This window comes from Pteropus vampyrus, unplaced genomic scaffold (genome assembly GCF_000151845.1).
Source record: "Pteropus vampyrus isolate Shadow unplaced genomic scaffold, Pvam_2.0 Scaffold7, whole genome shotgun sequence".
NCBI classification, from domain to species: Eukaryota; Metazoa; Chordata; class Mammalia; order Chiroptera; family Pteropodidae; genus Pteropus; species Pteropus vampyrus.
This window is the reverse complement of record NW_011888788.1, coordinates 5976341-5990573: the sequence shown is the minus strand read 5'-3', so window position 1 is coordinate 5990573 and position 14233 is coordinate 5976341. Positions and strand designations below refer to the sequence as shown.

The following is a 14233-nucleotide window of genomic DNA, read 5'->3' as shown; positions in this document are numbered from 1 at the left end:
CACCTCCCCACCGAGTTGAGTGTTAACTCAAAAGGAATCAATATCTTTTTGTCAATTTATCCCAATGAAGCATGCTTCTGTTGTCATCTAAAATTACGGTTCACAACAGCTCACATCCATGCATGTGCTAGAGCAGAAGCTGTTATAATAATAACAGGCCTTGAGACCACAAAGAACAAAAGTTATGGAGTATGCAGAGAAACTGTGAAGGAGGCCATGGAATGCCGACAAGTGAAGGCATGCTACGCCCTGCTTGGAAAATGGATGCCATCATGCAACTCTAGGACTCGCTATTCGAGGAAATGACAAGCACCATCTGTCTGGTGAGAATGCATTGTTTTAAAAACAAACAAACAAATGAACACAAAACTCTAGGTACATTCCTTCTCCCGTCTGTCTCTAAATAATATCACGGAAGAAGATGCATGTGGGATAGAAGGTCCTTTTAAGACCTCAATGCAGTGTGTTCATGGTTGGCCACTCTATTTCTCTCCCTTATTAAAATTAAGTCTTTTCATTTAAAGATATACTCATTGGTAAGTATTCTGGACTCATGGAGATGACGGGGCAAATCCATATGAATTAAAAAATGAGAAGAAGATAAGACTCAGCTAAAGGGGAGAGAAGAGATAAAGTCAGGGAAAGGAGGAGAGGGAATCTCAACATTCTTATGTGCTTTTAATATACAAATATGTGTGTATTCTAGCCCGGTGTTGCCAGCAGTGAGATCTGCGGATGCCAGAGACAGCATCACCCTCTCCTGGGAGCTTGTTAGAAATGCAGATTCTCGGGCCCCATCCCAGTCCTATCGAATCTGATTCTCTGGGGTGGAACCCATGAATCTGTGTTTTAACAAACCTTCCAGGAGATTCTGGCATGTTCCGATTTAAGAAGCACTACTCTAACACTTGAAAGGTAGGCCTTTTAACACATTTGCATAACATTAAAAAAAGCACCTAAGTCCTGCAAGGGTAGACGAATGCTAAATGTTTAAGATGTCCTCCCAATTAACACATATCAAAGTTTAGTCCCAAGGCATGATATCCACTAGAACATCCTGCCTCTCAGAAGCAATAGCTAAGAAAACCAAGTCCTAAAGTGGATGTATCACAATCCCCTATTCTACATTCATAGCAAATAAGCATTAAAAACAGACAATAGGAGATTGCATTTGTTTTTGCATCTGTTGCACCAGATAACATAACCTTTTGCTTTCCCTAAAATTTTCACATTTCAAAACAAAAGGAAGTACTGTGCAGTCTGGATAATCCAAAGGCAAGGAAGCAAATGGTAAGATTTGCATTAGTCACAAAACTATGATTTTTAAATGAAAAAGCAAAAGAGGAGAAAGATTGTTTCCGGGCAATCTCTGAGTAATAAAATTGCAGAAGTGTTCTACATGGACATAGCACAGTGGGGCAAAAGCCTTACATCTCTGAGGGACTACGGGTTTTCAGTTGGGAAGAAATTCACCCAGGATATGCACCCCATGATGTCTAGAGCTTTGTAAAATGAGATTCTAAACAGCTTCCAAAAATAGGTCACAGAACATGCCCAAGTGAATGAGGAGTTAATGGACATGGCTCCATCACTACGTCCTTGCTCTGACTGAGAAAAGGCACCAACTGGTTTCAATCCAAGCGGCATTTGAGAAACATAGATGTTGACATAAATAATATTTAAAAGAGATATAAAGAAAATAAAGATATAATTGGCAAGGGTAGGCTTACTTGTGAGACTAAATACCTCCTTCTCTCTCTTTGCCTATGCATTAAAGAATAAAGATACTGTAAACGGAAAGAGATCTTGGGGCCTTATATTCTTTCGACTGGAAAATAAGTAATAAATAAATAAATTTAAAAAATCATAATGTGATGATACCTTATGTGTACTGCAGGGGGAAGATTACCAGCAACAAGAAAATAAAGCTAATTCCTTATTACTATGGATATCTAAGATCTTTTCCTTTTCTTATTTCGATCTTTCTCTCCTGTTCTCCATGCATCTCTCAATTTTGCAGAACCTCAGATGTTATCACCTTTGTAAGAAGTCAAATAGAGGACAAAGGTAAAACTAGAATCAATTTAGCTTCTCATTGAGAACAGGAAAAGAAAGGTGAAACTAACTGATGCCCAGAGATTTTAATTAGTCCTGCCACAGACAGAGAACTGAGTGGAGAGCCGCATCTAAGCATGGGGCAGCTCATAGAGTGCCTCCACCAGCTCTCCTAGACTCCAGTTTGCTATTTTCATAATACAAAGAAAGTTTTCCCCAGACTACTGGATGAGAACTAGACACACAGTTGTGGTAAAATTTTAGATTGAGTAGTGAGTTTCCAAGACTAAATTCATTATGCTGCTCTCACATCCTTTCCATTTGCACCAAGCATTCCAAGGAGGAACCCAGGCAACTCACTGGGACAGTACTTCACTTCACAAAATGTACTATGCAGATGAATCACCTGGGGATCGTTAAATGTAGATTCCAAATCAGCAAGTCTGGGTGGGACTTAAGATCCTGCATTTCTAATAAGCTCCCAGAGGATGCCTATGCTGCTGGTCCCACACTTTGGGGAGCGATGAGCAAGGATATACTGAGAAGCAGATGAGGAACAGGTCTAAAGCTATTGTGAAAAGCTAGTAAGTGCTGATGGCATGGATAGGGAGGAGGTGATACAAACCCCTACAAGGTGACTAAGGCAGTAAATTGCCGACTGCCCTTCCATTTCTCCTTCCGGTTTCCTGGAGTTATACATTAATATATTGAACAGAAAATTTTATATAAAGAGTAAAGGGATTTACAAGTTGGAAGGTGGTGGGAGGCTACATAGCTTTTATAATATAAATGGTATTTTTTTCCTGTTACCTATTCTAATTGGTTAATTCTGGTGTAAACTTATCTACTGATTTTGCTCTCTTGATCATTTCTCTGGTCACCTTGCTAAACTCTCTTACTTACTCGAAGAATTTTTCAGTTGATATTTTTTAATTTGCAGGGTATACAATCATCGTCTGCCAATAATGAGTAGGGCTTTGTCCTTTCACATTCACGGGACTTATTTTTCCTTGTCTTGTTGCATGACCCAGAGCTTCTAATACAATGTTAAAATCTGACTTGTTGAGTCTATGTGGCCAAGGCATTTTGAAAATGTTTAGGTCTGAGCTTTTGGATTCATAGACCCTTACATTCCAATGCTGCTCCCTTCTTGAGTGAACTCTGTCTCCTGTCATTATGAGTTTTGAAGGTGCTCTGCCTAAAGGGTGCCTTTGACTTTGGAGATTGATAGGGCTCAGAAGAGAGAGTGCAAGGAGCTGGCAAAACATTCCTTAAATTCAACAAAGCTTCTTCAGGGAGACATTCAGATTTCTGTCTAGATCTTATGGTTGAGTTCACTAGGATAGAAAAGGAAGAGATTCAGGGTTGACACTTTGATTAAAAATAAAGGCTGTACACTTTCCTGGACTGTCTTATAGTCTCTATGACCTAAAGAAAGCAATATGAAAATCACACTGATTCCATCAGTCTCGCCCCCACATCAAAAGTGCTTCCCTACCATTAATGAGAAGCCAAACAGGAGGAAGCACATACAACATATGAGTGCTACTGGCCACTGTAATAGTGACTGATAAAAGCTTACCAAATATGAAATATTTTAAGAAAGAATTTGGATGGCGGAGCAAGAAAGTGTGGATGATCGTATCTTTTAAAAATTAAATATTATGTCTTAGATTTATTAGAATGACAAGAGTGGTTACTGGGTAAGCCTACAAATACAATTCATAAAAGGCATGAAATAAGAGCTCATGAACACAGTACCTATCCTCAGACTCCAGAACTGTTTATTTGTACAGTGAAATGCATATTAACGTCTCTGTAATGTTTAATAGATGGCCAGGTGTCAGCTTCACCCCAGAGCACATAAGAGGTCTTTTTTTTAAGGAAGTGGCAAATTGATGATGTCGATTTTTCTCCTCTCCACTAAAGTGTCTTCCCTCTTTGGTAGAAAGCAAGATTCCTACCCATCTCACCAAAATTTAAGATGATTCAATGATCTAAAGTGCATGAAGAAGCTGAAGAAAAAAACACAATAATTTCTTTTAAAGAAGAGGAGGGAGAAGGGGTTAAAGAAAAACAGAAGTCAATTTAACTTCTGAGCAATGGTGGCATAAGAATGTGGATAATATCTGGGTAAAGATTATGAACGTGGTATTTGCATGACCAAAAACTAGTGGAGCGGAAGAACTTAAAATGTTTTCAAGTAAAATAAATATTGTATCGTACTGAAAGGCTTATTTAAAAGTGGAGGCATCTGCGCTGATATGTGGAGTACCTTCCCTTTCCTGCATCAGTGCTTTTCGGCTCTGGTCACCACAGCTTCTACAGTGCAACCCTAGCAATTCGAAGTAACTGAGTCCTAGCAGGGAAAGAAAAGACAAGCCCTTTGGCAAAAATGTGATCTGTCTCTACAAAATGGCAAATCACAGTCAGCCTGCTGTCTGTCTTGAGGCAACGGCTCATGTCTGCATGGTACTGTCTTTTCTAACATTTTCTCTTTATATGGCATAATGGTTAATTTGAAGTGTTTTGAAACAAAAATATGTTGTCTATTCCTCACTTAAACTCTTATTATTATTAATGTGTTGGAAAAAAAGTGAATTTTCCTTTTTGGGTTTAGCAAGAACTTCAGTGGGTTTCACTGGAGAGAAAACACCTTTTATTTTGTGCGTGTAAAGAAAAAAGCTCATTTTAGTTGGAATAAAAGTTGCAACCTTTCCTTGTTCTAAAATATTTTTCTACTGTGCTTAAGAAAAATTTTCAACCAGTTTTGGTTGGTAAGTGAATCATGTTCTAAAATTAGTTCTGAGGATTTTATAAAAATAAAAAGTAAAAATTTAACCTGCAATCCAATTGGCCTAATATGTACTATATTTTCACCCTGGAACACGAGTGCTGTGCTTGTTGTAATAATGTTCTATTTGAACCTGCATATTTTTCTTACATGCAATCCATTAAAAGACAAAAATAAAGCTTTCCAGTCCATGCAAAGGTATGAGAAAAAGTTAGCAATGGAGAATCCAACTATAGTGTGGTAAATTCAATCCATTCTTTCTGTTTAATGAGATCAATAGAAAAAAAAATAAGTACCTTAAATATCATCTTGCGAAAATATAGACACATATAATTAAATGAATATATTATAAAATTAACACGCACACACAGAACCAGAGCTACACATCACAGCAAGAAACCAACAAAAAAGCAGTGTGCGAAGCCAACGTGTAGGAAGTGCATGAACATACAAGGGTAGCAGCTGATTTTTGCACCTGGTAAAGCCATAATGGAAAGATCAGCAGGTCAGAAGCGAAGCCAATGAGGGCGTATGTTGCAGGCATGCAATGAGGACACTGGAGGAGGCAAGCCACAGCACGCAGACTTTATGGAGTTAATGTATGAAAAAGCTTACTTCATTTAGAAAGCTCACTAATTGGTCTACCGTTAAATAATCAGTTTTGTCTCCATTGCTGAAAAGAAATTTATTAGAAAAAGTAAGTTTTTGTATATGATGCTACAGTAGGTACGATTTACATGTTGACATTTGTTGATAATTCTAAACTTATTTTCTAACCCTGAAGTAGTGGTGCATTCTGAAAATGGCCAGAGACTGTTTGTAAAGGGGTGGGGGGGGGCGGGGGACAAAAAACAAAAAAACAAAAAACCCACAACAACAAAGGAAAGAAAGCACTCCCACTAGCTTACAGAAAATGTCTGCAGTTCCTCTTTAGCATTATCAAAAGACATTATTTAAAAAACAACATGTAAGTCATCCATTTGAGATAACTGGAATGAATGAACTTTTCAACAACATAATAACATTCCAAATCGAATCTAGTTAGTTCACATAATGGGTTAATACCTAAAGGAGCAGGTTAAAATTGTAGGTAGTTAGTAAAGCCAATGCAAGGGGGAAAAAAAAAGTTCCAGGTGCTGCCACTAACTTATGTAAAAGCTTCTCAAAAAATCAGAGCGAACTTTTACACAGATAAACTAGGGGTGAAAATGTGACCCTGACTAGAGATATTCCTAGGTACTATAAACATACTATAATAAAATATTATGACCAAAAGTTTTAAAACTCTAAAAGGACAAGGATAACATTGATAGGACACTTTCCCATAAATAAAACTTACATTTTTTTAAAAAGATCCTCTATATCTGTCCGAGGACAAATTTTTTGTGTCAGTTCATAGAACTTTTCATAAGTAAATGCTGCAGGCTCAATTTCATCATTCTGTAAAGAATAAAAGTGTGTCATAAATCACGGAACATATTTTCTCCTTAGAGGGAAAGAATCCATAGGATCGTGAAGCAAAGAGATGACCATTTGGGATCCAAGGGCCTCCGTCTCTGATTCTTGCTGACAGAAGCCAGAAGGCCAGCCTCCAGCCTCGGCCAGACCACCCGTACAAGGCATGTGTAAATGAGTGTTTCTAGTTACCGCACAGCCTTGGTTTGTGTGTTCAAACTTCAGCTACAGATGGGCTCGCTCTAGGAAACGTCCCATAGAACATATATTAAGAAACACTTCCTTCTTCTCTACTTGAGAAAGAAAAGCAAGTGCCTGCTTAAAGAATGCTGAATAAATCAAGCCCAAAGTTTACTTATGCTTATTTTGTGAATTTTCACAAGAACACACGAATGGGCTCAGGACAACCCTATAAGACTTTACTTTTCATATGAAAATTTATATTTGAAATAGGATTTGTTAAAGCGGCGACAGACTTAAATCTTTCTTGCAGTCAATAAATTAATTTCAGTTATTTTAAATCTGAAGGGCCATAAGCACAAATGGTTTGTGTAGGAGGAGGTGCTTCATAAAATACTGCAAGCCATCTTGAAGAACTGAATTTATTAGTCAATTATTCATGCTGACATTGTGCTTGGTTGAGGCAATGTTGATAGGCCTCTCTAAAATAAGCTTTCCATAAACTGTGTAAGAGTCACTTCCTTTTCTTAATAAAGTTGACAAAAACATTTTGAAGTTCACTATATGAATTTGAAAACATTGAGGTTAAAATGTCCAGAAAACAAAAGGAAGGAAGGAAGGAAGGGAGGAAAGAAAGAAAATGAAGAGAAAAGTGACTACATGTGACAATCTAATTCTGAAAATAATTAGATCTATTTAATATTAACGATCTGGCTTTTTACATATATGAACATAAATAAACAAAATAGTTTTAGAAACACATTAGTAAATCAATGAATACCTTTCCACTGGGAAGACCTAACTCCTTGAGTGCTTGAAAGATCACCTTTTCTGTTTTCCCCGATGCAAAGGTTCTAGTAATACTAGAGCAGAAAAGAAAGGAAAAATTAAACTTATTGTTAATTCTGTTTTCTCTGATGAAAAAATCCACATAATACTAAGGATGGTGGGATAGGGGGAGAAAGAAAAGGAGGATAAAATTACTTCTCATTTCTAGGTGTTTTTCACTTCCCAAACTAGCTCCTGCAATGTCCCTGTGGTCGCCAGCTAGTTGTGCTAGTGGGGCAACTTGATTCTAAGGAAGGCCATCCCCTTGGGTGCTTGTGAATACAAGAGGCACTGGGGGATACATACTGTAGGACAAAAACAATGATAAATTCTGACCCTACCAAATCACTTTCTTGGGAAAAAGGAATGTGGCAGATGGAACAATAGCTCTGGAAAAAGATCTCATGTGGACGATATATAGGCTTGGAAAAAAGAAGGGGGACCCCTTAGAACTTAGCCCCTGCCTGTGAACACTCTTACCCTGGTTTCACACTTACTACAGCTGACATGCATCACCAGACATATTTCGCTTATGTGTTTGTTTTTTGAGCTAAGCACCCTGGAGCTACTCTGAAATATCAGTTGCCTCAAAGACTGGGTTGTTTATTATGAAAGTGATAGGTGTGGGGATGAGGGGAGGCAGGGGAACAATTATCCAGTGTTTCAACAGAATTTTGGCACTCCCCTAAGACATGGTATTTTTGAATAATGGTGCTACCTTTTAATTAGTATGGTGTACATTAAGGCTAGTAAATGGATACTGCCTCAATAAGCATATCTTCTAATGATAAAAGTAAGAAAAAGAGACTCCCTATGATCAGTATATTGGTGACCCTCAGAATGAACGCCGTTGAGGAAAGAGGACTGGGTGCCCTGGAATCCACACTTGGCTATGAGCCATCCCTTAGGCACCGAAAGGAGCCTTCGTTCACTCCGATTGGTAATTTGTCACCACAACAACTTAAACTCTAAATCAGAAGTCCAGCTTCCACTTGAAGATAAAGCTTACTTTTTTCTAAAGCTTGGCTTTAGAAAGCCTTCCCTGTGAGCAAAAGAGGATCTGTAACAGCGCCTCCCCCAGCCCAGCCTCGTCATGCACTTCACCATTCACGTTAAGTGGAAGGCAAGCTCCAAATGTAAGCACTGACCGCCAGTTAACCTTCACGAGTAGGAGAAAGAACCACTTCACCTGCAGAGTACAACTTCCCAAAATAGACTGGAAACAACTGACTTTAAGTAAATAAATCCTTATGTATTCATTCAAAGTTTTATTGTTTCATACTCGGTCCAAGAATACTTCAAGAGATACATTTTTAAGAATGCTTGAGACAGTTGTATTCAAATATATGGCAGCCTAGGAATTCTCTTTAACAAATCTACAGACATGTTAGAGTATACATGTTTGACATTAGTAAAAATGGTTTCTAGTGTAGAGGATGCTATTTCCACAATTTCTCACTTCTCTGGAGTTCATGGAATTTTTATACATTAAAGTGGGTTGAGAAAGCAATTTACCTGACCTTTATAATACAGGGGGAAAGTAGCTATTCAATGAGTACTTTTTTAAAGTGTGTTTTAATAGAGGAGCTATAGGCCCCCAGCAGGATTTGGAATGTCTGCTTCCTGTACTCAGGAGGAAACACTTTGCATAGCAAATCAGGGGTATCTCAACTAACTTGAGCTTCTCTTAGGTTTGAACAAGCATGGCAAAGGAGATGAAAACTTACTGACGTGGTCATGAAGGTAGCAGGTATAGGGTCTGAGCATTTCTGGTAAAACAGAACCTGGGTGTTGGGTACAGGGTGGAAGGGAAGAATGTATAAGCATAGAATTTCTGGCTAGAATTTGGTGAAGTGACAAAAAATAGGAAGTAGAACATCTCATGGAAATACGGAGGTCCAAGCATTTGTGAGGAAATAGAGAACTTGAGAGAGGAAATAGGGTGTCTAGTGCCAGCACAGAGGGAAATCCATGTAGAAATATACTGTGGGGTGGGGAGGCGAAGTCTGAGCCTAATGATATGACTGCACAAAAGACAATAAAGGCAAGAAGTGGCCTAACGGCCAGAGGGTTTATTCTCACGCCTGTCTTTTCATGAGAGGACTTGGGCTGGGCAACCTTGCCACAGATTTGCCCACCTCATTCTATAAAGGAGACCAAACCCAGGACGGAAAATGAGAGCAAAGAAGTCGAACAGACCATTCCCCTGGGGTGGTATCTTTGTCGCCTTTGCTTCAGGCAGCTTTTGGAATCATTCTTGAGCCTTAAAATGGATTCGGTCAAGGGTGAAGAGTATGTAGAGAGAAGGTAAATTCTTTGAGTTTCCAGTTGCATCAGAGGCCCAGCAGAATGTCATGTCACTAGGGTCCTGAGAGAAACACACTTATCACAGGCTAGGGGCATTTTAGACACCATCACGGGGCATTTCATGGAAACATAGACTGTTTATAAAGGACTATGATTTAGTCAACTCTATATACAGCCTCATGCCTGCAGAGTATAGCTTAGTACTTTATAGCTATGAGATACACAATGAGTATTTATTGAATCAAAATAAACCACCTTCTCAAAGGAAACGCCATAAAAGCAAATACCCGTAAGTGGTACCCAGTCCTATTAGAGTCCTGGGTTACATTCCATGTTTCAGGGTACCTTACAGGTGATTAAGCCAGCAAAAATCCTAGAAACTAAGGGAGTCTTATTATTTGCTTACCCTCAAAGGGTTCACAACCTATCCAATGGTTTTAACACCACTGTCTGAAACAGTCAGAGAGGACTCATGAAGTGAAGCCTCAGCAGAACCAGACCCTCCTTGCAGGCAGCTGAGCCTTCATGACATGGGTGGATAACACAGGAGTGGGCTGTCATGACCATCCCTGAGGTCTCAGCCTTCTTTAACAGAACTGACCCCTCCAGACTTCTTCAAGCAATAGCCTCTATTGTCTGGCTACCATTTCCCAACTTTCTAGCTATTGGTTCCAACTCCAGGTTATAAGGAATTGGAGATGGCAAAAGAAAAGAGTGACATCCAAAGCTCTGGACTAAGAGGGAAGATAAATTGCATGTGAGTTTGTAAGTCTGAGAGAGAAAGCAGAGTGCATAAAATTACATGCATAGAAAGAAAAGAGAAGAGAGAGATAAAGGGAAAGACTTTCTTCATTCATCATTCCTGACACTTCCTGGATATTAAATTTTAGCTAATGTCAAAGAGCAGGAGCCACTCCCAAGCGATGCAGTGACTATGAAGCCAGATCCCCTTGAGTGTTATGCACAGTATACTAATAGTTTCCGTTTATTAAAAACTCCGGAATGATAGTGATGAAATGATATTTTAAAAGTGTTTACTCTTCATATCCATTAAAACATTCAGAACAATTTCCACCTAGCCCTTGGCAGCTCATCCACCAGATTTAGCTGCCTTTTTTTCTGGCACAGTATCAATTCTCCATCAACTCTAACAAACTGCCCCCGAATCACAGATGTCTTGTGTCAAACACCTGTTAATACTGGCAGGCGCCAATGAGTTCATGTCCAAGAGAGCTACGGAAGATGACAAAATATCTAGGCTATTGCTACAAAAAAAAAGGGAGAATAATTTTGTATGTGAACATGCTAGATAAAGATCGTTAGAATCAGAAGAGGCTTCCAACATCCTATAACAGCAGTTTGATTAAGGACAATACATACACATGAAACCAGAACCGCTAGTTACAAGTGCTCTGATTATAATTTATGTGTTTTCTACTTTGTCAATTTCCTGAATCTTGGAAGAAAAAGCAGGAGAATACGGTATGTAAAAACAGATCCAACTTACATTTCTGTTTACACTGCTATCTGTGTTCTCTAAGTTTGGACTTATTACTTCAATACTAAATTTAAATAAAAATGCACTATATTTTTGGCTAAAGCCATAGGATGCTGGGGATATTAAAATAATTGTCTTACTATTGCTCAAGAGAGCAAAGGGTTTTCAATAAAATAAGGATCAGTGTAGTCTTTGACAACAACCATCAGTCAAGGACCCTAACAAGGCTATTTTTAAACTGTAAAGCAGGCATAAAATTGACTTGCTAGTCAGTTATTAAATAAAAAGCAGAGAATCCTACATATAGATTTGTAAAGACCACAGAAAACACATGAAGTCTATAATCCTGTAAGCCCTCAATAAAAGGTTAAATAAAAGGAACACTGCATAAAGTCTTTTTTTTATGATTTGTATGCTTTTTCTCATTGATATTTCACTTGTGTCACATGAATCCTTTAGTTCATGATTGTTATAATACATGAAATCTTAATAAATGATGATTTCTAGGGCAATTCTGTTAAATGTGGAAAGAATAGTGTCGAGGGAATACTGAGATGCTCTCATAGGCATGCAGAACGGAAGCTTCAGAACAGAACGAAGTAGCTGGGCAGAAAGGGAGGCCTGGAAGAGTCCGAGCCGGCGAGCATGATCAGCAAGCAGCTGCTCTAGTATGTCTACTCAAAAGCTATACAGGTGACTACACTGTACTTCGTGATTTTGTTATTGTTTGTTGGTTGGCTTCTCTGCTGAAGTGGTATCCAGAGAAGAAGTCAACATGAACCTAAGTCTGGAGATTCTTAGAAGAGTAAGTTGGCTCTGGAGGAACCTGTGTTTGATTACGGTTGTGGGCGTAGGTTCATGAATCCAAATGTACTCCTGGCCTTATGTGGATAGCAGAAGCTCTGGGGGCAGTCCAGCTTCTGCCATTTCCATCAAGTGCTTATACAAACACCAACCAAAACGATACCAGAGAGTTTCTGGTAAAGAATACCCATCACTACCATCGTAAGAACTTCCAACTGTATCCACAAACTATTAGCAAACGCTAACACCTAAGAAAGAATGAAGAGGCAAAAAGGAGGGAAGCTTGCGGACCCCTCAGAGGGTAAATAGATCAGCTAAGTATTAAAGGACACACGTGGAGGATGCATCTGGCTCATGTTCCTTCCCTCTTGATTCCACCAAAGTCTTTCTGCCATGTTTTTCTTTGTCATTGTTACCTTTGGCAGGGTGAGGAACTGACAGCCAGGAAGAGTGCGTACTGTTATTGAGAGTACACCTAAAGAGCAAGTGGCCAGAAGTCAAAGAAGGAGCCCAGCACCCTGGGCACCAAAGAGCGGCAAAGCCTAGAATGAGATGCACTGTCCAGGGGCACCACACTTCCTAGGACACAGTCCACACAATTCTACTGTAGGAGCACAATATAAACTTTAATTTTAGCCAATGGTTGCTCAGGGCAAGTAGGTAAATGACATTTAAACCTTAAAAACCCATTTATTTGAAGATTTAAAAAAAATAATGCTACATTTTCAGGTGCTCTTTAAATTATCAAAGTAGAGTTGATGCTGCCACCGATTCTGAGGAAAAATGTAACTTCACGTCTGTAAATGATTTTTACAAACTAAATATGGCATTTGACGAAGTGATTCAAGCTAAGCTTCCAGAAATTTTTTAGTTAAAGCAGTTAATGAGTACTTGCAGAGGGCTCTCTCTTTGCTCTGGTATCATGAGGGTTGACACAGGGTGTGGACTTACCTCCTAACTGGAATTTTACCATTTGTGTTGGTCATAAATGCCAATTTCATCCAGCTAGAAAACAATAGTAACAACATTATTTTAATGTTTCTTAGGATAAACAGCTTGAATCCAGATAAGAACTTTATAAAATCTTTTATTCGAACAAAGAATATTTATTTTGAAAACCAGAGACAATTATATACTGTGAGATGAATTTACAGTTGCCAGATTTAGCAAATAAAAATATAGGACTTTCAGTTAAAATTGAATTTCAAGTAAAGAATAAACAGATTTTTTTACTATAAGTATTTCCAAATATGCACAGGGCATACTTATACAAAAAAATTATTTGTTACTTATCTGAAATTCAAATTTAACTGAGAGTTCCATATTTTTTCTGGCAATCCCGGGTGATGAGAAAATTGCGCGCTAACACGGAGCAAAACAAATCGTCAGTACTTACTTGGTGATTACTGCTCTTTAATAATCTACTAAGGTGGTAAAAATTGCAAATGGCAGTGATGCTAGCCAACCCTTTCTTGAGGACCCATAGGGACCCCCCAACTCTCAGCTCCCAGTGCAGTGACCCATAGATCAAATGGGCACCTTCTTTAATTTCCAATGCTAAGGGATATTCATCAACTCAAACCAATGGTCAGCAACTCCTTGTTTTATCCAGGCTTTCCAGAACACACGGAGACCCAGGACACTGGTGCTAGGACTGTTCTTAGCTAATGACTCCCATTCTCACTGTCTCTAACACAAATATTCTAATAATCTAATAATAACATGAAGACTGGGTAAAGTTTCTATCTTAGGTCAAGTTTCCTAGGAGCACAAGTAACCGACTATCAAGGGGATGTTTTCAGAACCACAGGAGTGAGGGCAGCATATAGGACAGCAAAAACAGTTAAGCAAAGTCGTGGGCTCAGCTAGAGCTTCAGACTGATGCCACAGGGAGCTCTGGAGCATGATCTACATCAGACTTGGTGGCAAGAAGGCAGGCCTTTTTATTCCGTTTCAGCCTAAATTGGCCATAGGCTTCCCCTAGAAGGTGGGAGGAGTGTGATCTCGCAGGAACAGTGACTCCCCTTCAGTAGAAAGCAATTCTCTGGAGAAGCGGGCAGGTATGAGCCCTGGTCAGCTAACCCTTACAGCATCTGGTGGATGAGTGAACACTAGCTCCACACAGGAGTCTAAGAAGGATAGGAATGGGAACAGATCAGATCTGTTATCCAGATATGGACATGAGGGTTACTTAGCTGTCAGCGGGCATTCCAAACATCTTTGAACTCTGGGGACTCTTATCAGTGCCCAAAGTCCTAACATCAAAATACCTGCTGGGTTGCTCTTTAGATTTTTTCTCTCTACAGCAACTG

General features: G+C 39.0%; 1 protein-coding gene across 3 annotated transcripts in view; it reads right to left on the bottom strand.

The window, feature by feature from the left end:
* The window catches only part of PLCB4 (phospholipase C beta 4), a 393600-nt gene that overhangs the window by 93548 nt on the left and 285819 nt on the right, over positions 1-14233 (bottom strand). For all 3 annotated transcript variants that reach the window (XM_011370137.1, XM_011370146.1, XM_011370152.1), the window contains 4 exons: positions 12873-12926; positions 7266-7347; positions 6189-6289; positions 5465-5522 (listed from right to left, as the gene is read on the bottom strand). In XM_011370137.1, the coding sequence (XP_011368439.1) occupies positions 5465-5522; positions 6189-6289; positions 7266-7347; positions 12873-12926 (295 nt within the window). The remainder of the gene's footprint in view (positions 1-5464; positions 5523-6188; positions 6290-7265; positions 7348-12872; positions 12927-14233) is intronic.